This window comes from Amblyomma americanum, chromosome 5 (genome assembly GCF_052857255.1).
Source record: "Amblyomma americanum isolate KBUSLIRL-KWMA chromosome 5, ASM5285725v1, whole genome shotgun sequence".
In the NCBI taxonomy this organism is placed as follows: Eukaryota; Metazoa; Arthropoda; class Arachnida; order Ixodida; family Ixodidae; genus Amblyomma; species Amblyomma americanum.
In genome coordinates, this window is record NC_135501.1 from 209,013,515 (window position 1) to 209,040,919 (window position 27,405).

The 27,405-nt window shown below is 44.9% G+C and overlaps 1 protein-coding gene across 3 annotated transcripts; it reads right to left on the bottom strand.

Annotated features, from left to right (window-relative positions):
• Positions 1-1,569: 1,569 nt before the first annotated feature.
• Positions 1,570-23,541, bottom strand: LOC144133548 (macro domain-containing protein PG1779-like). 3 transcript variants are annotated; one of them, XM_077666720.1, is made up of 9 exons: positions 23,461-23,541; positions 23,061-23,140; positions 22,066-22,191; positions 21,323-21,451; positions 13,551-13,667; positions 10,188-10,291; positions 7,410-7,440; positions 5,458-5,537; positions 1,570-1,831 (listed from the first exon to the last, which is right to left on the bottom strand). In XM_077666720.1, exons 1-9 carry the CDS (start codon positions 23,508-23,510, stop codon positions 1,748-1,750), a joined length of 801 nt encoding a protein of 266 aa, XP_077522846.1. In that variant the 5' UTR covers positions 23,511-23,541; the 3' UTR covers positions 1,570-1,747. The 3 variants fall into 3 exon arrangements, with proteins under 3 accessions (XP_077522846.1, XP_077522847.1, XP_077522845.1); XM_077666721.1 differs by having other exon boundaries at positions 23,392-23,496; XM_077666719.1 differs by lacking the exon at positions 23,461-23,541 and having other exon boundaries at positions 23,061-23,454.
• Between the last annotated feature and the right edge of the window lie 3,864 nt (positions 23,542-27,405).

Sequence of the window (27,405 nt, forward strand, 5' to 3'; positions counted from 1 at the left end):
TAATGCACGTGTGTACCATTAAGAACACACAACAACTCTGTTCATCAAACATAACACTTTTACATACACAATTTGGTGCACACTGGCAAACTTTACCCTCGCAACATTGTGGTATCCTAATGGCAGTGGCTACAATCAATGAAAATGAAGGTTTTACAGGCTGGAAAAGGCAAAGAACCCAAACAGCTTTCTAAAGGTGCTGGGCAGTCCTGTGTACCTTAGATTTATTCCCTTCTTGCCCAACATGCATGCAAAAAAAAAAATCAGAAGCATGGTTCTTAAAAAAAAATAGACCAAATTTAATAACAACTTGCTGTAGAGTCAGGTAGATCACTACAAGCAAAAGTGATTCATGGAAAAGTGATTAATGGAAAAGGCATGGGTTGAGGCATGAACAGATTTAGCTGCTCGAGGAACCCAATAAGTGCTTCAAGGGACCCAAGGCTTCCACGGAATGCAGTTTCAGGACCCTTGCAGCACATAGATTTGGAAAATCCCTTTTCCCATTTAAAGTTAAAACAAATGCTCCACCATAGCTTCCCTGTCTCATTCATTCACCCTCATGCTAAAGCAATCCATATAACATTAGAAATTACATGTTAAAGGAGGCCGCCGTGGTTGCTCTACGGTTATGGCACCCGGCTCCTGACGCGAAAGACACGGGTTCGATCCCGGCCGCAGCGGTTGAATTTCGATGAAGGCGAAATTCTAGAGGCCTGTGTACCGTGCGACGTCAGTGCACATTGAAGAACCCCAGGTGGTTGAAATTTCCGGAACCCTTCACTACGGCGCCCCTCACAGCCTAAGTCGCTTTGGGACTTTAAGCCCCCATAAACCACAAACCATGTTAAAGGCCTTTTTTTTTTTTTTGCTATATAGGATTGATGAGCGTCAATTATTCTGTCATGTCAGATGGAGCCATTATGCAGCACCTGCTCTCTTGTATAAAGATGTGACGAGACTAATTGTATTGCACGTCAACACCGTATTTCACATGAAAGGTGGCTAAAAGTTTATCAATTGGCTACTGTTCACACTTCCTTCAAGCCGGTTTGTTTTGTTTTTGTGGAAGAAATGAAGATTGCATTGCTTTACCGATTCTAGAACTGCAACAAAACTAAAGAATCTGCACAACTAGGGTACAAGTAATTTCCAAACATAATCCTCCAAACATTTGAACAGTTTCATATGCTACAGTCTGCATCTTGCAAGCCTGACACACCTGTGGTTAGACAAATGTTTTGGTCGATGCCTAACGTGACATGGTCTTAGGTGTGCAACGCCAGAGGCTATGTTTGCTCGCCTTGGTTTAGTTAAGATTAAAACATGACAAAAGCTTCCCATAAGTCCTGCAGATGAACGTGACTTATTTGCTCCCATATATGTACCTCCATGCATGATAAATTACAATTACCTTTAAGCAATATTTGGCCATACAAATGTGTGACTACTTAAGCGTCATTTTCGAGCCAAAAACAAGCTCAAATTAAACGCGTTGAGTGACAGCCCCTGAAGGGCAACTTGTTGAAGCTCACCTGTTTTTATGTTTAACAATAATGTACGGCAAAGTGGATTCGTGGACATCACCATATGCCCTGCAGTTTTTATTGAACCAAAGTTTTCATACCTACATTGGCAGAGTGAAAAACAACACAAAACAGACACAGAGAGAGAGTGCAACAGAACAAGAAAGCCTAAGGCAAACAGTACAATGGCTGATGATATCAGTGAACCGCCTTTTCCACCCTTACAGAGGAAAGTACTCTGGAAGAAGCTTTTCGTACAACCTGACGTCCACAGCCAAAAACAGGCAGAAAATGATCCTGTCCACCTGGAATAAAAGGAACATGGCAAACACCAGAGAGCTTCTGCTGAACAGCTAAATTTAATTGGAGTGTGCAGTCTAGAACTCTACAAAATGCCATGTTAGCATCAAAGAGTGAAAAGTACATCACTCCTTAGGCTCAACAAGGTGCCAGAAAGTTCATTTCTCCACACAAAAGAAACACACTTAGCTGACATCAACAAGCAATGGTGCAGTCTGAGGTGTAATCATAATCACAGCTTGAATGTTAGGTGCGTCCAGATGTTACAGACTGCTTGTCATGGCAGCTATAAAAGAGAGCTATATAAGAGGACCAGACCTTACGGTGTGTGTAAAATGTGAGTTTGGTGGGGCTACAATTTTTGGCATAAATAATGAAACATGGCCCCATGCCATGCACATTTTGAAATTCACTTCACAGGCAAATGAGGCTACAAGAATTGCCTCAATAACTTGTTCCTAGGCATTCAGAACAAGATTGTCACATCAGCAATTTTAAGAAATGTTTTTTGAACAACAGGTTTCTGCCAGGATTACCTGTCATATGCAGCCATCCCAATGCAAAGTTAAAGGGGCTATGAAAGGGGCTTGCATTAAAGGTGAGGCATCCCTGGGATGCTAGAGGATGCCACTCCACGAACATCCTCCAGCAAAAATTTTCTTAATGCTTATTTTAGAAGCCAAGTTATCTGCAGTCGGAATCTGAATTTCAGCATCTCCGCACCTTCCCTGCTCGTCTATTTGCATGCTCAAAGGTCAACACTCCTCCACCGGCCTTTACCACAGTACCACAGCCAAGTACCACTGATGCCCACACTTGCAGTATTGAATTTTGATTTGATTTGACCACGGCAGCTGAACAGTGCTCTGGAGCAGGTTTCTGAATGCTTTTCTTTACATAAGGCCTCGCATGTGTTTGGCACAGTTTTCCATAAAAATGCCAGTCTGGAGCAGGACTGCACACAGTAGCTCTCTTGGTGCACTTCGCAATAAATTGTGTAGCACTTTATCAACGAGCCTAGCTCATTCAGTGCAGGGCCTAAAAGCCACCAAGACGTTGATGATCGTTCCGACGTTCTTGGAGAAATACTGATGGTACGGAATTTACACGCAGCACTTATCAGGTTGGCATTTTTTTCTTTTAATCCAATGATCGCAAACTGCATAAAAAAACAAGAATAAATAGACATTTGGTTGACTGTGTAGACTGTGTGGTAGACAGTAGAGCTGAGCCCACTTATAATGAACCTCATGGTTGTGCGAAATTGGTTCAGCGTATCAGAGGTTCGTAATAAGTGGAATTCGCATGTTAGAGTAAAAAATACAGAGTCTGGCAGTGTGGTGTTTAATTTTTTTAAAGTTCATTATGAAGCGTCTGCATATTAAGACTACAACCTATGATTATGGTGCTTTCCAAGCTCTCCTGCGCAGTTACATGTTCCTTGCCGACCCACAGTACTAACAAGCAACTTCAAGGATGCGATATTCTAACCTCAGTGGAACTCACGGCAGCTGGTAGTAGGCCAAACTCATCGTATTTGTCAGAATCCTGGAAGTAGGAGTGCTTGCACTTCGTATGCTATTATTTTCTTCAGTGCGTAGCTCTCCGATGTCAGCGTACTGTGCTATGGATGCTATGTGTACGCGTATGCCTGCTTTGGCACGAGGTGACGAACAGGCGTGGCGTGCCCTATTTAGCACCATCAGTCAGCCCGTGCTGTAGTTTTAGCCTAGGAGAAGCATGCACAAAAACAAAATACCTAAGAACTGCGTTCAAATTTTGCATTACAAAGTATCGTAATCAGCGGTGAATTTTTACAGCAAAAGATGTAATAGCTGTGTACAAGCCATTTAGTAGAAGCAAATCAGAGTGCTCAGCCCCAGCTGTTACATTACTGCCATATACCTCAAAATGCGATTGAGGTGTCCACTGACCCAGTGAGCCGCTTAGGCGCCTTTCCTTTCCTCAAAACCAACAGAGGGTTTAGACTGCGAATAAAGCAACAGTGGGAACTAGACTATTTGCTTCATGCAAACAGGCCCTGGAGTCCATGAAGTGTGCCAGAACACTATCTAACCGAAGACCGCGATCAGAGAGCGTGTACTATGTACGTGAGCGTATAGATGCCAAAACGGGCCTGTGAAATGCCCAACCAGGCAGTCGCCTGACAAATGTCAAAATGGGCTACCCGTTCCAGACCTCTCAGCCGCTAATGCCAGTCAGCTTTGGCTGAGTAATGCACTAGGCTAGCAGGCTAAGCGGCAAGCCGGTAAGCTAACAATTTTTTGGGGGGCCACAGTGTTCTTTCCACACGAATGGGGGGAGGGGGTGTCACGGAAGCTTGGAAATGCTCGTCGCTCTGCTCCTGCAATAAGTGCGGGTTTTTAACTGCAGGGCCCGATTTGCAGCACCTCTTCGTTCACTCAAACCGAATTGTGGGCCCACAGTTATTTAGTAATAATAATAATAATAATAATAATAATTGGTTTTTGTGTGGAAAGGAAATGGCGCAGTATCTGTCTCATATATCCAGGGACACCTGAACCGCGCCTAAGGGAAGGGATAAAGGAGGGAGAGAAAGAAGAAAGGAAGAAAGAGGTGCCGTAGTGGAGGGCTCCGGAATAATTTCGACCATCTGGGGATCTTTAACGTGCACTGACATCCCACAGCACACGGGCGCCTTAGCGTTTTTCCTCCATAAAAACGCAGCCGCCACGGTCGGGTTTAACACAAATATTTGCTGTATCTGAAATGCAATGCCATTGCCTTAAAACATAATTTGATGGTACCACTCTATCTGTTATCTGACAAGTGTTTGTTATTATTGTGGCCATCCTAAGTGAAATTGACTGTATATAACAATAAACAGAGAAACTGCTATTCAACGAAAGGTAGGAGCGTACACTAGTCTAACCATTACCATCACACTTCTTAACCGTTTGAGTTTGACCTGTGCTGGTATTTCTAGCATAGTATGAGAGCTGCTCAACAAGATTTGTACACATGCCTATAACATTTTTATTTTGTGATAGAAATAAAAGGTGTCGGCACTGAAATATGGCATTTTTTAATGTCGTCTTTCACCCAAGCATATCGCATTTGAAAACGGTCCCCACCAGCAGCGATGTACACATTTCCATCTCCAGTGCACTAGTCGCTGTAAAAAGAGGACCGCCGTTTTGCCTCACCCGTGTCAAAGGTCGAGCTTGCGCCATCAGACTGTTGGTAATTTTGTAAAATGAAGAAATGGCTCAAGGGTAAACATTTAGTGATGAAGGATCAACAATACTGTGTGCCACTACTGCCCACAGATGCCCTCATTCTCCTACAAAGGCATAAAGTTACACTCTGTATGCAACATACATAACGTTATGTATGCAACGTAAAACATACCGGTTTTCAAGATGCTTCACTGGAGATGGCGAAATTCTAAGAAAGGTATTCTGAACTCTTCACTGAATGCAATGTCTTCCGATTTCATTGCCTGACAAGGGAGTCACAGCTCAGGAGGCAGAACTTACTGAAACTACCCTCATAATACAATGCATATTCTTTCCTTTCTTTGTTTCTTTTAACCAATAAACTCTTGATTGATTCAGTTCAGTTCTGAGCAGATAAAATGCATGAATACCTTGTGAGCATTCTCGTCAGCTTCAAGCCACTCACGTGCCGTCGAGAGTGCCACGTGGGCTGCCTTCTCATTGGGATAACCTGCAGACGGACGGAATAGAGAAGGAACACAATGTGCGCTTCTCCAGGATGAAAAACAAGGCTAGCCTGTATATTGCCAGGAAAAGACATATATGCAATGTTTTGCAGGATCCTTTCATTTATATTCTCCACTACCTGTATTTTTGTACCCGAGGAATGCGATTTTATGAAGAATACCAAAGCTGCCTGCATGTTCTCCCCACACATAGTTTCATGCACTCTGTGTAGAGAAACCACTGGTTGAATTGTTTTGCCCGAGCAACGGTGCGCGTGGCTTCTAATTGCTACACATAAAAATTGCGCTGTGGTTTGTGACACTGCATACAACTTCTCTGTGCTCGGCAATGCTGCAGTTTCAAGCTCCTCTTTCTTTTCACAGTTTTACGTTGCATCTGAAACTGCACAGATGTCAGGAAGCAGAGGCGTCACAGAGGCAAAACAATGCCTCCAAATGAGCAGCATACTTTATTTATTTATTCCATACTGCAGACCTTGTTCAGGTCCAAGCAGGGTGGTACAATTAATAGAAACCGGCAACAACGAGCCATTCCAGTCTGTTATAGTTCAGGGGAAAAAAAATGAAAACTTGAATAAATCTGTCCGTGCAAAATAAAGGGTTAGTGAATTAGGATGATGGTGTCGAGAAAGCCTGGACGTTGAAAGAGACAGATTCCACCAGAATTTAGATACTAACAAAGAAATGGAATGTAACAAGGAGACAATAATATTAAAGAAACTTTTTACGTTACTCCATTTCATACATAGCAGTCAACAATGCCAAAGCTAGGTCTACACCCAAAATGTAGTTTGCCATACAACCAAAGTGACCACAGGCATATTTCATTGTGACAAATCTTAAGCACTGTGGCTGGTATCTCCTGCACTTCTTTTTATCTCTCGATACATTTGCGTCCTGTGACTTATCGACATTTTGAGAAGTAAGAATGACATGTGGTAGTATGATACACGGCTGGTTCGGCGAATCACTCATACTCGATCCGCACCTGAAAAGTAGTTTGGGCCATAGGGCCCGAACACTGAGCGCCTCACAGCTTCACCTGTGATTTTCAATGCTACCACTTCGTTTTTTACCACTCTTTGTTTTCGGTTTTGAGAAGAATGAATGCTATGTGGTGGAGTAATACGATTTTGTGGACACACTACTTCCGCAACCACTGCGGCATTGCCTGCTATGTATGAAATGGAGCATAGTCTCAGTGCAACAGCTGCACTGTGACATCTAACTTCAATGAATTTCCGATGCGTCAGTGACTAGAAAAATGCCAGGATTCTCCAGAGGACGACAACATAAGTGCATCTGCATTCGTGACCCCTTAATAAGGTAGGCAAATAATTCTTACTAAAGTGCGACCTTTAAATTTGCACAGCTGATCATGACAGATAGCTTGACTCGAATGTCCCCTTCAAAAATGCCCTGCATTCAGCATGAAAATAAGTACATGCACAAGACAAAATAATGCATAAAAGTTGCACCTTTCCTCACTACTTGACCATATGGGTCTGCTACTATGGACTTCATGCACATTCAGGCGTTACAACTAAAGCACTTTCCAACAGTATGCATGTGCTGCAATTTTTTTTTTGCAAGAACTTGTAACACTTTAAAAAAAAATTGGCAGTGGCTTAGCTCAGCTATGCCAGGATATACGTAGCGAAAGCTAAGGCATAGCTAGGTTAGCCTTGGTTAATGTTGATTGCAAGCCCAGGTTAGTCTGGTTGTCTAGCTATGTTGTCACGTGGTTCGTCACGTGGTGCAATGCGACCACGGTGGGACTGCGAGCACGGCGAAACTGCGAGTTCGTGGCCAATGTAGCTTTCGCTAGAAAATGAACAAACAAAAAGCTTCCTTACCATAGACACCTGTGGAGATGCATGGGAATGCCTGGAAAAGTAAGAAAGATTAAACATTTATTTTATTTATTTATTTCAGATACTCTCAGGGCCTCATGCAAGCATCATAGGGGGATTCATCAAACAAAAAAAAAAACTGCGGATTCACAATGAAACACAAAGTACTAAAAACAGGACCAAGCAAAGAATGCCAGGTACGTATAAATAAACATAAAGGGGCTAGCCCAAAATTTCCAAGGACCGCAGAGCTAATGCAACAGTCCTACACGAAATGAGCTGTCGCTTATTCCTTATTCGAATTTTATTGCCGACTTTACGGAGGACTATGGTAGCTGTGCAGTCGTTATAGATACTTTCCAGTAAATGAACCGACTTCAATTCCATGTGACGTCACAACTCAGTAGATCGCCAACCAATGGGAGTTTCATCCTCACACCCCAGGGGTTGGCGCTGAACGTGCGCTCTCACACTACCACGCTAAAAGGGTATAGAGTGCCAAAACCTCCAAACCTCCCACTCTCTCCCAGGATGTAGAAATGAAAGTGAAGGCTGTACGACACCCAAACCCCAACCCATGAGAGCAAATGCTTCCGACCTTACCTGTATTGCACTCTCAAGAAAGAAGAAAAAACTGAAGCCTGTCTAGACAGATAGATTACCACTTCCTACTGACAAAGAGGCTACTTCCAATTAAATTGAAGCTCTCATTATAACCTAGGAAAGAACGAAAAATTAAGCGGTAAACAGTTGGATGATCTGGATGAAATGTGACAGCGTGCTTCTTTCACTCGTCGATCTATTCCAGTTCTAATTCTATTCCAATTCTGCGTTCTTTGTCTTTCACTCCCCAATCTATTTCATTCTGATTCTATTCCAATTCCGACAGCACAACTATGCATTATGTGTCACATCCACAAATTGCAGCGAGTCCCCATACCACTGCAGGTGCAATGGTGCAACGGTTAAGCTATGCACCACTGCACTGACAGGTGGCTGTGTCATACACAGCCACTGGTGAGGTTTATGAGACCCAGGTTGCTCCTCCTGAGCAATGTGAGAAGGAACATTTCGCGCAAGCCTCATTTCCGTGCATATTTTGCACATAGACCTTTTGTTTTCCCGAGTCATTTTCTCCTAAATCACTTTAATTTTTGTCCAGCATATCTCTCCTCTACCCCACTCCTCTCCGCTACAGGGGGAGAGGGGGATGGGAGAGGAGGACGACTGGCAGGTGGAAGTTGGAGAGGCTAATCCCCCTACAGAGCACCTAGCGGATGGAGGCTTCACACAGACGCCGACGGAGTTTTCGCCTTCATGCCCCTCCTAATGCTATCACATTGTAATAAAAGACAAGCACTGGTCGCCGCAGGCTGTTTCCACATGCAAAATTTGGCGGTGCTGGGGAAGATTTTATGCTGTACAGATGAGGAAATGACGGACTGAAGACCTGAACATTAAGGTAACCTTGGGGTAACCGGTGGGTACCCGGTGGCACTTGGGATCGAACCCAGCGCCTCCCGAATGAGAGGCGGATGTTCTACCACAAGGCCATGCTTGCGTAGAAATCTCAATAGCAGGAACTCAAACTATAAATTTATGAGCTATGACACCGTCTGCTGCCAAGGAAACATTAACAAGATAAACATTGTACTAGCAACAAAAACCTGGCAAAGTTGCTTTCTGTGTGAAATCCAGGGTTCGACGGAAACCCGTCTGGTCGGGTATGTTCATGGCGGAAAATCTTCAAGCGCCGACCAATCGTCTTTCTTTCATTGTGAACAAGGCCCCCGTAAGCCGGGGCTGAAACGTCATCCTTTTTAACGATTGGTCAGCGCTTGAAGATTTTCCGCCTTGCTTTCTGTGTCCACTGAAGATACCATCAATTGACTGTGCGAGTTTTCGGTTGTTGTGTGCTACACTAATGGACGATACCGACAATGGACACCATAAACCCTGGGAAATCTTCACACAAGTATCACAGCGGGAAACTTGACATTTGAGCGCAAAAATTGGTGAAAGGAATTTCTGTAATGCTGGAAACAGTCAAAGATCTTTGCTCATACCAATGCATGATTGCCAAGCTCTGTTCTACTTGTACAAAGCCTTACAATGCAGTGGTCTTGGAACAACAACAAAAACAAAAACAAAAACAATAATAATAATAATAATAATAATCAGGATTATGTACATACACTACAGGACAAAGGCCTACCAAATGCTCTCCCTTCACCCCCGACCCCCCACGCTAGCTGCAGCCACCGTATCCTAGCAAGCTTCCAAATCCCGCCTACCTTACCTTCTCCTGGAATTACCCCTGCTACCCTAACAGACCATTTGTTACCTATTCTCTGCATGACAGCCTTGTCATACATACTGAGTAAAGTTGTTGGTGGAACCTTACTTTAGAGCCTAGGACCTCATTCACTCATTCTTTTATTTCCCATTCTCTAGGATGGAGGAGGTCGAGGTAAAAGCTGCAAGCAAGCAGCTTTAAGAGCCCTTGACCCCCGTACAAGCAACAGCAATGAGGGCATACACACTAACTTCTGGAGCACTTTCAAAGGGTAACGGATCACAATGGCTACAATAAACTGAAAGCAGAAATGTTTATAATGAAATTTCAAGAAGTTATGACAGCTTCAAAATCAAACAACGCAAAGACCTCCCCAATGTTCTGCGAGCCTTTTTATGAAAAGTGACAAATAACATCGTATCCAAATAGTTAAAAACCACTAAGTGGCTCCATACATCACACCAACTCCTGCATACCACACCTACCACTGTTCTCAGCTTGTGCGCCTTAAGAGTCTCAAGGCTAGTCAGGTAGCAACTGTGCAACTTGGCTTCATTCTCACCAACTGGGCCAACCGTGTGGATGACATCTGATGGAGAAAGAGAAAGAATGCGATAAAGTAGTAGCACGTGAAGAACAACCTTCGGATAAGTAAAGGTTTTAGAACAGCAAACTTTTCTTTCTATACCTGAAATTACGCTTGCAGTGAATGAAGTTGAATGAAGCTCATTTGACAGCCATTTAGGCCTAACAACAATCTCTGTTCCAGCCTCAAAAATGGGGACCCTTTTCTGTGACACCTTAAGAATCAGTATTGCTCCTTGTATTAGATGGTGTGGTTGTGTGATAACATTGCAAGACAGACGACATCTGACACCTGAAGTAATTCTCTGACTGAAGTGCTATATAACATTGTGGGTTCAAGAAATGCCCAATCAGAGCTCCTTTGACAACAGAGCTGCCAAACTTCACTCACATCATATTGCTGTGTTCCTAAAACCGGAAACATTGCTGGCCTCTGTATGCTGTCATGCCACTATTCTTCAAGCCTGCCATGAGCACCATTACTCAAACTTATATCTCCACTTCAGCATAGGATGCCATGTACGCCCATTTGATTCAGTGATACAAATGTGAAACGCTGTGAAACCCTGAACAGCGTCAACTGACGGGCTAGTTGGTTTTCCATGGTGTTTTACCGCGTCTTCTTGCACTGGTAGAACACCATGTGAAACCCTGCTGTATTGCAAAAAGGTCTTCCTTGGAGCTAGTTGCTTTCTATGCACACACTAGTGCTGCATGCACAACCACAGTCAAAAGTTTATGAAATGCAATATTAGCAAAACACCTCATTTAATCGCCTTTTTTTTTTTTCTAGCACCCTGGAATGGATATATCAGGCTTAACACTGAAAGTTCGATTTACAGAGTGCCCCAATAAATCAGCACGGGACCTTGTTAACTGATGAGATATGGAAGAGGCCTTTGTCCTGGAGTGGGCATAGACAAGCTGCTGCTGTTGCTGATCAAATAAGAAGCAATCTGCCTTTGAAGCAAAAAAAAATTAAATTTGGCAAAGTTGTGCTATTTTAATAAACTTATGCCAGTGGGCATATGTACTTAGCTCCATTAATTGCCAATGTCAGCATGATTCAGCAGTACAACCCCTCTAGAGTAGATTCACTTGGACCAGCAAAAATCTTCACTATATCAGTGCCTTTACTACGTCAGTTGTTGGCAATGACATGACTCTGGGGGTGCTGTCAGATAATTTGGCTGCTTATTAAACGTATAGCGATGGTTTGGAAAAGAAGCACATAGTAATACCTTCCATCTTGCTCTTATCAGCCCATTATGTAATCATTATTTATTTTCAGTTATCACATTTTATGTTACCACACTTTCAGAGCAAAAGCACTTCTAATCACACTCCCCGGGTTTCAGCAGTGTCCATCTGTGTGAAGCCTCTGAGTAGCAAGTTTAACTGGCTCCCTGGGCCAGTGGACACCTCAATCGCACTGTGAATAGGCAGTGGCATTCACCTACAAATCAAGACCATTATGCGCCTTTACTTTTCTCAAATCCAGTGCAACGTTTAGACCCCAAGGAGCGTAACTGGCCCCCTGGATCAGTGGACACCTTAATCGTCCTTTGAGGTATGTGGCAATAATGTCCACCTTCAAAAAACTGTGCTTTAGCATAATATTTCATGCTTAGCACTTTTTTAATCTCGTCTAATCCTGTGAAAGTATAAAAATTTGCACGAATATAATGCCAAGGAAAGGTGGGGGGCTGGAGTTTCATTCCATATGAAAACCAAAGCTTAGTGTGAACATGGCGTCGTCCTCTGCAGTCTCAATGCGATCTATGAGGAAATAGTTAAGAAACATGCCGAAGCAGCTGAGTGCACCAATAACCCCCAAGCAGTGTTGGCGCACCTCCACTGCGTGCCTCGCGCTTGCCAGTGCAGCTAGTGCTCACCCTTTCTTCCCTTCCCTACTCCTCACTGCTCTTTTATTGCCTTCCCTTTCTCAGCGGCCCACGCCACCTTCTGTCCATGTTCATAGCGGGGTTTAATTTTTTGTTTATTCCGTGCACACCGTGCACTTTGCTTATGACCCCAAAGCTTAAGAAAAGTTCGCTTATCTGCGCAGGCAAAAGAATTGTGGCGAAGCCATCTCAAGGAGTGCAGTTTTATCGTCTTCGGTATCCATTTGCCTCCAAAGGTAGGCCTCGTGATTCTAGACTGCGTGTGTGCCACGATGCCATCATTTCATGGGAAGTATGTCACTATGGCCAGATGCTCTTTACTTTAGCTGTTTCTTTATTAAAGATGTCCCCGGTTTTGAATGAAAAAAAAAAAAAACTCGTCTAGGGAAGGTGAAATGGGACTGCAGTTTCACTTTACTACCGCATTTACTCGCTTAATTTGCACACTTTTTTCCCTTAAGTTAAGGCTACAAATAGGTGGTCATAAAAAATCCATAAAGGTCATAATGTGCAAAATATGCCGCCTATCGTCATCTATACGTCTACCCTCAACTTGCACCCTTCGCTGGCCAAAGAGAAAAAATTGCGAAGCCAGCAGTCTGGTGCAAATGGAGATATAAAAGGTGATAAAACAGCGTTCCCCATGTGGCCCAGCTGAGTACCGGCAAACTGCACAGCAAACGGTTCAGTAGTTTCAGATTCCGGCGCATTACAGAGGTTACCAGCAGTTTGCTCTCACAACTGTTTGTCCGGGAAAGCCGCTGCCAGCGCGAGCGAGCCGGGAAAAAGGCGCACAATTCGAATTTTGGGACCACAGATCAAGGTCACAGGACCACAGCTCACATTCGAATAAACCAGAAGCTCAGATTAACTGTGTTAAGGTGGATACTTGAGCAAGTTGGCACATCTTACAGAAGAAAAAAAACACAGTGCAGAAACACAGGACAAAGAAAGAACACAACAGCAAAGCACGCTGTTTTATCCTCCTACAAGATTAAGTGAGTTTGAATTAACGCGAGGCCACTGTACCTCACGAGCCATAGGCATTTCATGTGCTGTGCTTGCCACCAATAGGGCAACTTTCTGTGATACTTATAGCCCATTTCAATAAGTCTTCTTGATCTGACATACAATACACGGCATCATTACCAACTCTTCAAAAGCATGAGAAACACAAAACGGCAGTTTGAAAACGCTTTTCAGGAGAAAAAACATGCCAAAACTTGTGCCAAATGCTCTGGAAATGGCTCCGAGATAATGAACCTTTAAGTTTTCAAGCAAATGCACGGTGCATGAAATTGCTTTTAGTGTTTCTGGCGAGTCAGCAACAATGGGTCAAAGTACTCAAACAACACTCACACTTAGCTGGCAGCTTGTATCCTCCAGTGATCTTTGCTTCCCCAGTTTGGCAACCATTGAGGGTGGCACACTCAGCTTTGAGCTTGGGGCCTGCGGCACTGTGGATGGCGCCATCCACTACAAACAAAGCGCACATCTTAAAGCAAAGAATTTGAGTCAACATAAAGCAAACAATAAATATGGTAACAATAATGATCAGTAGCATGTCATGTCTCACAGAAGCACTCAGCCAATAATGTTGCTGAAGTGGAACAGTGGTTCTCAGTTATACAGCCGACATCCGGATATACCAAGCTTGAAGGGAATTGTGAAATAGTTTGATACATAAAAAAAGGGCAATAAATAAGCTTATTTGTGATCTAGATGTAAAAGTACATTGTGCTCACACTAGTGACACGCTTCTTGCAGCAACGTGCTGTCTATCAGCATGCTGGCAGCGCACTGCTCGATAGACATTGCTAGACCCAGCCTGCTTCACATCGAAGCTGCAGCAGACAATTCTTCGCAACTAACCACTGCCGATCATAAGACGTATCATCCTGTTACCCGTACACTATAAATAAAATAACTACTGATAGGTACAGGCAGTTCCCACAAAAACCAGTTGTACAAAAAGGGTTACACTCACACTGAGGATAACACAGTGAGCTATGGAAAGGAAAATGATAGGTGTAACATTAAGAGACAGGAAGAGAGCAGAGTGGGTGAGGGAACAAATGCGATTTGATGACATCAAAGTCAAAATCAAGAGCAAGAAATGGGCTTGGGCAGGGTATGTAACGCGAAACCAAGATAACTGATGGTCGTTAAGGGTAACAGACTGTATACAAAGGGAAGGGAAGCGTAGCAGGGGGTAGCAGAAAGTTAGGTGGGTGGATGAGATTAAGAAGTTTGCGAGGATAGGGTGACCACAGCTGGCACAGGACAGGGTTAACCGGAGGGATTTGGGAGAGGCCTTTGACCTGCAGTGAGCGTAGTCAGGCTGATGATGATGATGATGGTTTCCACAACGCCTTCAGCAGCAAAGCTAGTGATGCACGCCAGGCGAGGGCCGGTGCTAGGGTTCAGAATTAGGCTAACTCCACCGCACAGCAACGATATGGAGTGGAAGATGAGCAGAGAGAGACCAAAGGCCACCCTCAAACACACCCCATATTCACATCGTCGCATGGTTTCACCACACTAGAGCTGCCAACAGATGCAAGACCACTCAGTCGACCCACCAGAGTGCGAAAAGCACCGTTAGGAGAAGCCAACTGCAGGGGTGTGGTGTGCAGTTCGGTGTGCTGAACGACTGATGAAACTGCAGTTTTATTTACTGCGCGACATTGCATTGCATTTACACAGGATTTTCAAAGGGATAGTCTGTGTGTTCAATATAGTCTACAATTTCAAAAATCTGTGTTCGATACATCCGGGCTCGACTGTAAAGTTATCACGGCTCCTTGAGTACTAATGACAATTGCAAGGTTGAAAGCAGCAGGGTGACAGATGTATTGACGATGTGACTGTGATTATAGATCGGCCTTGCTTTGCTGAATCAATGCACTATAGTCTATTTCAGTACACCACTCATGTATGTATACTGCCACATTGCAACACTGGCCTTTTTCAGTGATTGCAAATAAAGCAGATGAGTCCCTGAATACAGGCAGAAATCAATCTATATTTTGACTTGAATAATCACGCAACGCTCCATCAGATCTCACGTAGCAAACAAGGACTAAGGTGGGGTTTCACTAAGACCAGAAGACTACACACCCTATGACATAAACCTGACCTGAGATAACGTAACCTGACTTGCATTGAAAACATGTAGAAAGAGTGTTTTTGTGCTTCACTGATATGAAATGTACAGCGAGATGCAGCACAGCTGGACTCACGTTGAATGCAGAATATTTCATAGTGTTCAAGACACAACCAGGCCTGCAAGCCTCTATCATCACTGCCAGTCAGAAAGTGACAAAAACAATGCTGCACTTTGCATAGGGCAGGGTAGGCCAATTTATTCCCTCCAGGAATTTTGTTACGACTTTCATGCATGATATTAATGAAAATTTTTATTCTTCCAGGAGCTACAAATTTTTTAGAATCACTGCATGGAGTGCAGCTGTGCTCCGTTTAAGGACACAGTGCAGTGTATGGAAGGAAGCTCAGTTCTATATCATCATCATCTCATCATCATCATAATCATCAGCCTGACTACACCCACTGCAGGGTAAAGGCCTCTCCCATGCCTCTCCAATTAACCCTGTCCTTTGCCAGTTGTGCCCATCGTATGCCGGCAACTTCCTAATCTCCTCTGTCCACCTAACTTTCTGCCGCCCCCTGCTACGCTTACTATCTCTTGGAATCCACTCCGTTACCCTTAAGGACCAGCGGTTATCTTGCCTTCGTATTACATGCTACGCCCAAACATATTTCTTCCTCTTGATTTCGACTAGGATGTCATTAACACGCATTTGTTCCCTCACCCACTCTGTCTGCTTCTTGTCTCTTAACGTTACACCTATCATTGTTCTTTCTATTGCTCGCTGCATTGTCCTTAACTTAAGATGAACCCTTTTCGTTAGCCTCCATGTTTCTATCCTGTAGGTGAGTGCCGGTAAGAACTGCCATTCATGCAAACACTAAATTGTACAAAAGCTTCAGTGTGGGGCCAAACTGCTTGAATATTTTGCAGTTTATTTTAATTACAATCTGCATTAAAAAATTGTGCTTACACTGCAATTACACACAAGCCTTTAAATGCAATGAATGCTGTATCAGTAAATTATTTTGCTCTTGCAGGTCGATGAAAATACTGCCTGGAAACCGGCGTACAATACAAGAACCTTTCAAGAATGCGGGACACAAGATCTGCATACATCTATCCTCCCAAGATCAGGGGTGTGTAAACTGCGCCACTATACTTTCTCAAACCAATACACAAGTCTCAAACCTGGCTGAAATATCTTTTGCTTTGGTTAAAATGATTGTTTGTGTGCTGGAAAATGTCCAGCATAGAGGAAACTGAGATTTCTGAAGCACAGCACCAAATGAGAGCTTCAATTGCAAAAAAAGAATGCTTATGTGTGTTGGCTGCACCGTTAGATGCTTTAGAAACTGTTGATATGCATATGAATCCGTCTGCTCATTTATTGACTGTCACCATGAAACGAGTCGCACTGACTCTCTCCCTTTTGGAAAGCTGCTGATGAGGAGGAAAGTGATAAGACTTTGACCACACTTCCTATAATCTGCGATAACTTTTTCTAACAGCGGAGTGAAGCTATAGAGCAGAAACATACCCTCACTTCCTACAGAGCGGAATACAAACCCCACTTGAAGTTATTAGTTTTCTCTAAAACATCGTACAACATCGATACTAGTTACTTTGGGTATATTTCTAACACAATTACAGTTAATACAGTTACAAGAAGTGTCAGTAGATGACGCTAGCTGCTCCAGTGAAGGAATGAAGTTACTGCGGGAAATGCAATGTGCCTGGCGGAAAGAGGCACAGTCGTGAGGCCGAACTATTTGGCGGAGCGGCACAGTTACGGACACTGCGCCTCTGCAGCCTTCGTTGCCAAGAAAAGCTGCCGCCGAGTACAGATGACAGCACAAGTTCTAAAAGTAGCTGAGAAAGAGCTTTTTACAGTCCCAAACCTCCTTCCAGAGCTGCCGTGCCTGCAATTCCGTATTGGACAAATTTTTCACTGCCGGGTCATACTAGGACAGTATGCAAGGGCCAGAATAATCTTCAGCTATGTTAGAATGTAATCAAACATGACTTTAAAGGGGCACCCAGGATAACGTTACCCAGTTATTATTCCTAGCAAAAAGTGATTCTCTGGCTCTTTCTGGCTATGTTGACATTTGTCCGCCAGCAAAATAATTATTTATCGCCAAGAAAATTGGATTTAAAGATCTTACCGCCAATAAATCCAAACTCGCGACATCCTTGCCGAAAAGGACGCATTGTTGCCATTTTGAAGTGAAGGGCGGTGTAGCATAGCCTCGGGGACCTGCACTTATATCGACGCACGCCTTTTGTTCGACAAATTAGCCGGTGATAGCAATGCCTATATTTGGTTTTTTAAGCTTCGTTTTTCAGTGGTCTTTCAGCAATTTGAAAATGGTACCTTATCAACACAGGCCAACTTCAATGGGTCCTGAGCGTCCCTTTAAAGCCTTTTGAAACCTGCAGCATCAGAGTAGGCAGCACCCATTAAATCATCAATACGTCCTCACTTTCTACTGTGGTTTAGAAGCTATGGTGTTCCGCTGGTATTGATATTCCAGCAGCAGTGGTCCCTTACGGATGAAAATGTCAATACCTTGCAGCTTCATAATTCATCAATTCCAAGTCATGCTTCGCCAGCACCACTGTAGCAGGGTTCTGCAGCAGTCTTGACAAAGTTCACTTCAGTTCGTTTAATTCGGTGAGTTAACTTTAGGGTTTCTGGTAGCCCCGCACACGGGTCATAACCATCATCATTTGCTCTAGTAACATTAATTGAAAGACAAGGATCTCTCCCAGTGGTCTCTGATTAGCACTGTCCTGTTCCAGTTTTGGCCACTTTATCACTGCAAATTCCCCAATCCCAACTGGCCCTCTGCTGTTCCCAGCTGTATTTTCCTCCCTTTGGGATCCACTGCTTTTCTCTATAATAGAGAAAGGCAGGCTAGTTGGTGACTAGTCCGCGCTCTGTCCTGTTGGCTTCTTCCTTGTCCCTTGCCTTTTTTGCACAGTTTCAAGATGCATTATGCTTTTCTCTAAGGGGGCTACTGATTATCTGCTCTCCACGTTACATGTCCAGCCATAGCTAATTTCTACCTCTTAGCGCGCTCGCACTTATAGTGGCCATTGACCGCATTTGGGCGTTGTGTGTTTGTCTGAAGCCGGTTTTGTGGCAGGCTACTCACCTGCCCGCCGAGTCAGGCGGCAGCTCAATTAATCATGAGAGGGTGCTAAGGAAGAGCAACCTGGGTCGCAAACTAACCCAAGCAGCCCAGGTCCCACTGATGGCAACACCTGCCATAGCACCTGCCTTGTTGCCATGTCCTCTTTTCACTTTTGCATGAAAGAACACACACACACCAGCAAACACCTTGACCTAGCAGAACAGCGCAGCATCGAAACACATCATGCCAGTGCACATATCCACATTTGAACAACTTACCCAAATAGACCGACATTTTCTGATCTGTACCAAGGCTATATAAATTGGTAAAACTTCCTTACTGGGCCTCCTGTGGCCAGGCTGCATCTTGTACAGCTGAGCCCAGATATATCGAACCCAGATATTTCGAATTATTAGCAATATCTAAGACACAGATTTCCCCTTGAAAATTCTGTGTAAAAGTATAGGGAAGTTGGCTGCATATTTGACGATAATTTCTCCGGTCATTCGATATATAAAACGATGTGCCTCGCCCATGCAAGTGGCACTTCTCCTAAAGGCCTCTTGGATCACTTTTTTTCATGCATAAACAAGTCGGCTGTGTGGCCTCTGGCGAGGTGAACGTGGGGTGTTCTTGAGGGTGGCTGTCGGTCTACTATACTCATTAGCCACACCACATTGCTGCCATGCCGTGAAGCCAACCTAAGCAGCATACGACTAAAGGCGGCCTCAGTCTGGTGTACTTCGATGACAAAGGCATTGCGGAAACCAACTGTACCTTGATTTTAACGCGACAGCGTTAAAGGCACTGTTACACAGAAAATCTGATGTCGGCGTTGTAAGCGAAAAATCCCAAGCATGACTCTGGCAGGCGATGGCCAGACAGCAATGTAAACGGCAGGTAGGCTGTCTAGGCCACATGACCTTGCACAGAAATCACAACCTGTCCACTAGATGGTGAGTAAACTGCCCACCATGGTTGGTGGCAGTTGAATTAATGATTGGTTGGTCGGAAAGAGCAACCTGGGCAACCCAAGGCCCACCGCTGGGCCACAAAGAGCACCTGCCATCGCAGGGCAGTGGCACATCGGTTAACCGCTAGATCACTGCGCCAGGAGGGGTATGAGGACTACCAGCGATCTATGAATATAAAGTAGAGAATGACCTTCTACACATATGGCAAGTAACCCATTACACTATCGCGTCACACCGTTAACGCGGAGCTTAAGTATCTCCTCCAATTTTAACGCAATAATGTTAAAGGCCCCGTTAGCCAGAAAATCCGGCGTCAGCGTTGTCAGCGAAAAATGCCACCAAGGGCACGTGACCTTGTGGCACTATCAAAACCTGTGCACTGGATTGTGAGCAAACTGGCCACCATGGCAGGTGGCTATTAAATTAATGATTGATCACGAGGGACTGCTCGGGAAGAGCAACATGGGTCACACAAGTCCCACCGGTGGCAGCACCTTCCATCGCAGGGCAGTGGTGCATCCCTTAGCCACTGCACCATTGCGGAAGGAGTGGACCTATGAATGTAAAGTTGAGAATGCCTAATTCTGCATGTAAGGGCATTAACTCATTAACGCTCTCTCTCGTCATATCCTTAAAGGTGCACTAAAGAGGAATCTGAACTCGTCTCTTTACTGCGGGAACTCTATCTACACGTTCCGGGCATTCTTAGAAACTTGGCATTATTGTCCTGTGCGGCCAAAAGTCCTATTTAAATCGGATTAAACGTCCCGGCCTTTTTTTAACTCAACGCGGTAGGTAGGAGGAGTCAACCAACGCGTCATCCAGTATTGTGGCGGCTTGCCGCTCTGCCATCGGAGGAGTGATACGTAAATCAAAGAGTCCACGTGTATTTTTATTTCTGTGGGCCTAATTTGTGGCTATATTGTCTGTGACTGAAAATGTTTATTAACAGAAATTTAAAAACAAAATAAAAATGAAAGCGAAGCCGCCATGGGACTGGCTGACGCGCTTGTTCACTCTGCCTACCTACCGTGTTGAGTTTAAAAAAAAGCGGGAGCTGGGACGTTTAATCCGATTAATTAAGGCTATCGGCCACACAGGATAATAATTGAAAGTTTCTAAGAATGCCCGGAGCTTGTAAATAGACGTTTCAACAGGACTTGTCGGGCTAGTTGGTTGATCATAATGCAAAAAAGACGAACTGCGCAACAAGAACACGGACGAAAGGGAGGCAGACACACACTAACGCAGATGCGCAACAAGAACACGGACGAAAGGGAGGCAGACACACACTAACGCAGATGCGTTAGTGTGTGTCTGCCTCCCTTTCGTCCGTGTTCTTGTTGCGCAGTTCGTCTTTTTTGTAAATAGAGTTCCCGCTTTAAAAATATGAGTTCAGATTCCTCTTTAGTGCACCTTTAAGGCAGAGCTTAAGTGTCCCCTCCGATCTATTTAATGAGATTTTCTATTTGTAGTTAACCCATAAAAAGCCTAGACATTTTATCATGAGCAGTGGCTAGTTGCAAAGCATCATCCGCTATGGCTTTGATGCAAAGCAGGTGAGACCTGGCAACGCCTAGCGTGGAATGTACTGTCAGCCCACCAGCAGGCAGCACGTTGCTACAAGAGCGTAGCCAGCATGGGTGCAACGTATTCTTTCTTTTAGGTTATTGATAAGCTTATTGCAATTTTTAATATATCGAAGCATCGGTATAATGAAATTTTTCGCCGCCGCCTTCAAGTTTGATATATCTAGGCTCGAGTGTATTATGTTCACATTGATATGACGCGTGGGATCCTAAGCAACCTGGCATGCATACGAGTCAGAACTAACAAGTTTCAGGATCAAGTGCCGGAAGAGGTCATACTATATCAATGATGTCGTCTGATAGAGCATATAAGTCTTACCACCACCTCCTCCAAGAAGACGGTTGTTGGCAGCATTTACAATGGCGTCTATTTCCAGCGCTGTGATGTCACCCACAAATATAGAAACCTTGGAGTTAAGCTCAGGGCGGACCTTGTACTTTCCGGAACCTATAAACACACACAAAAAAAGGAAAGTTAGCAACACAGTTATGACTGTACATTGTTCAAAACAGCATTTGCTCCATTATTTCAATTTATTCCAATCGATGACAAATGCTCAACATTCCAATAGCGAGCCCAGTTATATCTTTTCATGGTGAACAATATGCCATCAATATAGAGTGAACCCTTGCCAACTTTAACTCCTTTAATTTGTACTGGTTAATTCAAACACAAACTTTGCTCTCATCAATATCAAATTATTAAAAGGCACCCATTTACTTGTAACTACATATAAATCAAACAAATTTTGCATCCTTGAAGTTTGAATCATCAAAAGCCAACTGTATTGTACCGTGATTAAGTTTGCATATACTTTCACCAAAAGAGGCATTGAAAAAGAAGGCCAACGAAAGAGCACAGTGTTACGGACACACTAATGCCTTTCAAACTGTTCTGAATAAACTGTCCTATGGCTTTCTGAGTGTTCATCAAGGATCAAAAGCATGTGAACAATAAAGATGGAGGTTTGATGATGTGGAACAGCTTTTTGATGTACAGGCCTATAGCGTGGCATGGTGGCTAAAAGCATAAATGATGAATGAATTGTGACGTTTACATACTGCCTCCCGAGATGTTTTTTGCAGCACAGTATGCTGGCCAGTCCTCGATGTCATTGATGGTAAGAAACTTATCACCACATTTGTATGACGCCCTTTTCTCCATGAGGGGGAGTGACAGGAACTTCTCTGCAATTCAACATGACAGAAAGCATGGTAAATGCATGCATGCAGTGCACTTTATGACCCCATTCAGACCATGTTTACGTACTTTACATGCTTTACAAACCTGTTTACATGCGTCAAAAAAAGCCTTCTCGTTGCAAACCTGATAGGCAATGTCACAACACTTGGCAAGACCAAGACTCGGTATAATGTGTACGAGACACTGATTATTCAACTTCTGCATCACCCACCATTATAATAACAGAAGGCGAGCGCGGAACTAACATGCCTGTTTACACTAAGCAAGCTTTTCGTTCGCTCATTTGCTAGAAATGATGAACCAGGAAGAGCAGAAGCGGCGCTACTATTGAAATTGGTCAAACGTGCAAAGCACCTTGGAAAACGATCGAGTCAGATAACCTGCGTAATCTCGTAGGCACGAGTGGTGATGTCGTGTGTACTATTGCGCTTCAGTGCCTCCCAAATGCGCCTCACGGCTATATTTTCTTTTGTTAGTTGTGTTCAATAGACATAATCCCGGTTGCTCTATCACGGGGTTTCTAGTGCATGCTCCCCCTGCCCATCATTGCGCCACTACCTCAGATAATAAAGTAACAAGCGCTAGCGTCCAGCTCATGCCAATCATGAAAAACAACTAAAACTTCCAAGTACAGCAACACAATTGAAGGAGCCAGTTGAATTCAAACAAGTTCCTGCTTCTGCAAGTTTTGGCTGGTTTCTTGGCATGGATCCGAAACCGAGTGGGGCGTAGCGGTTCCGAAACTAAACACCGGTGTTCTCAAAGACGTCCGCTGGTCTATGTCGCACAGAGAACGGTCAGCATAACCAAAAGTGCTGACAAGAATAGCACCACTTTGAGACAGGGCACTCACCTCTTTCTGCGACGACGTCGGGATCCATCTGGAGCGGATGCACTGTCACGCCTTCCATCACGAGGTGCGTCACAAAAGACCTACAAACCGAGAAAGTGGGAACGCTGACGGTGGAGAACAACGGTGCGCCAGGCACCGATCGCATTTCATAGCGACCGCCATCGCACGACGGCGACTGTTTACTGATCCGCGCAAAGCGTTGCGCCATCACAACAGATGCACGACCCGGAGCTCGCAGCTTCCGACACAGTAAACACCGCGACATGGCACGTATACACGTGCGCAAACAGACTGTTAGTGATAAGCGGTGCAATCTTGCTCTTTTCTGTACCTTCTCAGAAAACAGCCCGATACGAATGTCGGAATACAGCGACCAATTCAACGTAAGAAACACACTAACCGGTACAGAATTTGAACAAGGATGGCGGCAAACAAAAAGAGCCGCCACATAGTTGCTAGGCGCGACAGCGAACACGCCGCTTTCTAGCGGGAAGCAGTAGTGGTAGTGCCACGGTTTAATTTTTTTTAAATTGGTTTTTATGGAAAGGAAATGGCGCAGTATCTGTCTCGTATATCGTTGGACACCTGAACCTAAGGGAAGGGATAAAGGAGGGAGTGAAAGAAGAAAGGAAGAAGGAGGTGCCGTAGTGTAGGGCTCCGGAATAATAATGATAATAATGATTGGTTTTTGGGGAAAGGAAATGGCGCAGTATCTGCGTTTTAGACCGCACCGACTATGTGCGAATAATGGACGCCCTTCTGGAGGACACAGCGACGTACGCCAAGCTGGCGCGAGACCCTACAAAGAAAATCGAGACAGAGCTGCAAAAACTTCTTACTGATGTTTTCAAGTTCGTCCCCCCCCCGACAAGGGCTATCTTTACAATCGCCTACTTTGTCACAACGGCTCGGCACCAGCTATATACGGGGTGCCCAAGGTACACAAGGAGGAGGTACCACTTCGCCCGATTGTTGACTTCACACGGTCACCACTGAACAAGTTGTCGGGATACCTCCACCGGGTACTGGCGCCTTTGGCAGGAAACACGCCTACGCACGTCAAAGACTCGGCACATTTCATTGAAAAACTGAAGACTGCGACTTTTGGCGATGATCACATTATGGTGTCATTCGACGTGAGGTCCATGTTTACATGCGTGCCGGTGGACTTCGCAGTCAAGTGTTGCAGGAATGCCCTGAAGAACGACTTGTCTCTGCCAGAACGTACCGTACGCCCATAAAGACAGACGACTTGTGCCGGCTCCTAAAATTCTGCTTGTCAACTACATACTTTGTGTTGAACAAGACGATGTACAAGCAGATCTTCGGGACAGCAATGGGAGCCTCCATTTCCGTAGTCTGCTCCAACCTGGCCCTAGAAACGATAGAGAGTCGTGCGCTTGCGTCGTTCGACCCGCCACCTAGGTTTTTCCTGCGGTACGTCGACGACTGTTTCTGCGTCATCCGACGACAGTATGCAGAAAAATTTCTACGGCACCTGAACTCATTTCAAGAGAGCGTTCAGTTCACGATGGAAGAGAGCAATGGGCGCCTCCCTTTCCTCGACGTCCTCATCGAGCGAACAGCAAACGGCATCACGACGAGCGTGTACAGGAAGCCCACCCACACAGGGAAGTACCTGAACTTTCATTCTGTGCACCCAATAGGGCAGAAACGCTCAGCTGCCGCGGCGCTGTACAATCGTGCCTTCAAGCTTTGTTCAAGCCCATGCAAAAGAACTCGTGAAGTCCGCCGCATAAGAAAATAGCTTTCAAAGAACGGATACCCGCGTCAAGTACTGCAATCACAAGAACGATACGCTGCGGCCCCTCAAGCCGAAGCAAGAGCAGCCAAAAAGAAAACACGTGCAGCCATCCCATATGCCCCTGGGGTCAGCGAGACGTTATGCCGGATATTGGCTGACCACGATATCCAAGTTGCCCCTGTCCTATCCAGCAAGCTCAGAAACCATTTGGTACGAGTAAAGGACCCGCTTGAAAAGACCAGCTACCCTGGGGTAGTTTACAAAATTCCTTGCAAAGAATGCGGTGCAGCCTATATAGGCGAAACAGGGGACTTCAGGAGACTATTCAAAGAACACCAGCGTGACGTCAAAAACAAAAAAGTGGGTTCTAACGCTCTCGCCGAACACCAGCAAAACACGGGCCACTTGATTGACTGGGATTCCGCGCGCATACTTGAAAAAGAAAAATAATTATCTACTCGCCTGCTCAAGGAATCCCTTCACATACAAATGACAAGCCAAGCGATTAACAGGACACAGGGAAATCTACCCGAGATATACATCCGCACGATATGCAACGTTTTCCCTACATATGCAGCAGCCCGTCTCGTTTTTCATCCCATTGTGAACACGTCAGTTCTCAATTCTCATACGGTTTTCTTACGTCAAACGTCAATCCTCTTACGGTTTTTTTCCTTTCTGACTTTGGCAAGTGTTCGTTTAAAAGGATATGCTGAATTTCCCTCGCCAGACGGGTTTCCGTCGAACCCTCAACTATCTGTTTCGGCGGACACCTGAGCCGCGCCGTAAGGGAAGGGATAAAGGAGGGAGTGAAAGAAGAAAGGAAGAAAGAGGTGCCGTAGTGGAGGGCGCGTACTAACCGACGTTCAAGAGGAGCAAGCAGCGGACAGAGAACGTCGTTCCGTTCCTACTGCTGCTTCAAGGAAGCCTCGGTGCTGAAGTGTTTCTTGGTGCTGCTGACTGCCTCGGCGTCTTCTGCCCTGTCGTCAACTACTGGTGAGGCCATTCCGCGAGTGAGGGATTTGGCCCGGTTTTTCCCCTTTTGAATGCGTCATGTCTTATTAGGCTTCGCACAATGGCAATGTCATCACCGGGCACACGTCCGGTAACCTGGTTCGCCAGTTTGCCGGCTGAAAATATTCCGCTAAAGTCTTTTTCACAAAACGGTGTGAAGGACATCCCTGTGGCGCTGGTGCCTGTAGGAGATAGATTCATTAAAATAAAAAGCTCACGTCCGATCCAGGAGCAGTTGAAGGCTGCGACCAGCCGCTATCTTGAAATGGCTGAAGTTCGACCTTTTGGCAAAAGAGGAATTCTGTGCAGATCACCTGATTTGGATTGTGTTGCAGACTTGCTGCAGTGCACTTCTTTCGCCTCACTCTCGGTGAAAGCGATTATTCCTGAGCAACTTGCTTGCGTAAAAGGGATAATATGCGGTATGGATCCCTCCGCTACACCAGAAGAAATTCTTGCAGATTTTCATGATGCCGGTGTTGGCATCCTCTCAGTTTACCGCTGCAACAGAGAGACTGGGGGCTCTCGTATTCCAACTGAGTCAGTTATAGCGACTTTTACGGGGTCCTCTTGCCCATGTGAAATCAAAGTCTGGCCCATTGTATACCGTGTTGACCCACTAGCTGCAGCCCCGTCCATTACAATGTAAGAACTGCTGGCGGTTTGGTCACATTGGGAAATCTTGCAAGTCGGCAACGCGCTGCCGCGTTTGCGGCGGTGATCATGCTTCCGACGTCCGCACTTGTGAGTCATTTAGCTGTTGCCTTTGCCACTCTGATCACACAGCTGACGATCCCACCTGCCCGAAGCATGCCGATGAACGGTCTGTCTTGGACAATATTAAACGCGAACGGTGTTCACGCGCAGATACTTATGCCCTTCTTGACAGACGACAGAGCTCGTACGCAAATGTTGTCCGCACGACCGTGGCCGATGTGGAGACAATCTTAATAAAGTCGGTCGTCGCTGCGGTAGAGAAGGCTGTTGCTGGAGTACTTGACCGCATGATCAATACGTTCAGTGATGCATTATCTCAGGTAATTTCCGCATAGGCTGTTTTATCGGCGTTAGGTAACCTAATCTCGTCTGCCGGTTCTCCATCCAATGTATCGGCTGACAATATTCAACCAGTCACCCCTTCTGCCTCCACGTGTGAGTGTAAATGACTCTGACCCAGTCTCCCTCTCTAGCGCTTGTGAGTCAGATGTTGAAATGACAACTCAATCTCAGAAGCGTCGTGCTTCCTCTTCTCCTTCTAAATCAGACCATCTGCATGTCAAGACCAAGAAAGGTTCGTCAGGAACTGCAAAGAAATCACGCGTGTAGAAAGAGGCTGTTGCTGCCTCATTTTTAATGCAGTAATCATGGCGGGTATTTCTGTTCTCCAGTGGAATTGTCGATCTGTCGCGTCTTCTTTCCACGATTTACAGCAAGTTATTCTTCAATTTTCTCCAGACATTATTTTACTACAAGAATCGTGGCTCTCTCCAAATCGTCCTTTTGCAATTCAAAGCTACTCTGTTTTTAGAGCTGATCGCCCAAACGGCAGGGGTGGAGGCTTGGTAA

Bases quoted from the DNA above. Each gene is read 5' to 3' on its own strand.
- LOC144133548 (XM_077666719.1), bottom strand. From the start codon at position 23,325: ATGTCGCGGTGTTTACTGTGTCGGAAGCTGCGAGCTCCGGGTCGTGCA. The intron at 10,292-13,550 runs GTGAGTGTTGTT...TTTCTCCATCAG, and splicing joins ATACAAGCTGCCAGCTAAGT to ATGTCATCCACACGGTTGGC. The intron at 7,441-10,187 runs GTAGGTGTGGTA...TTACTTTTCCAG, and splicing joins CGCACAAGCTGAGAACAGTG to GCATTCCCATGCATCTCCAC.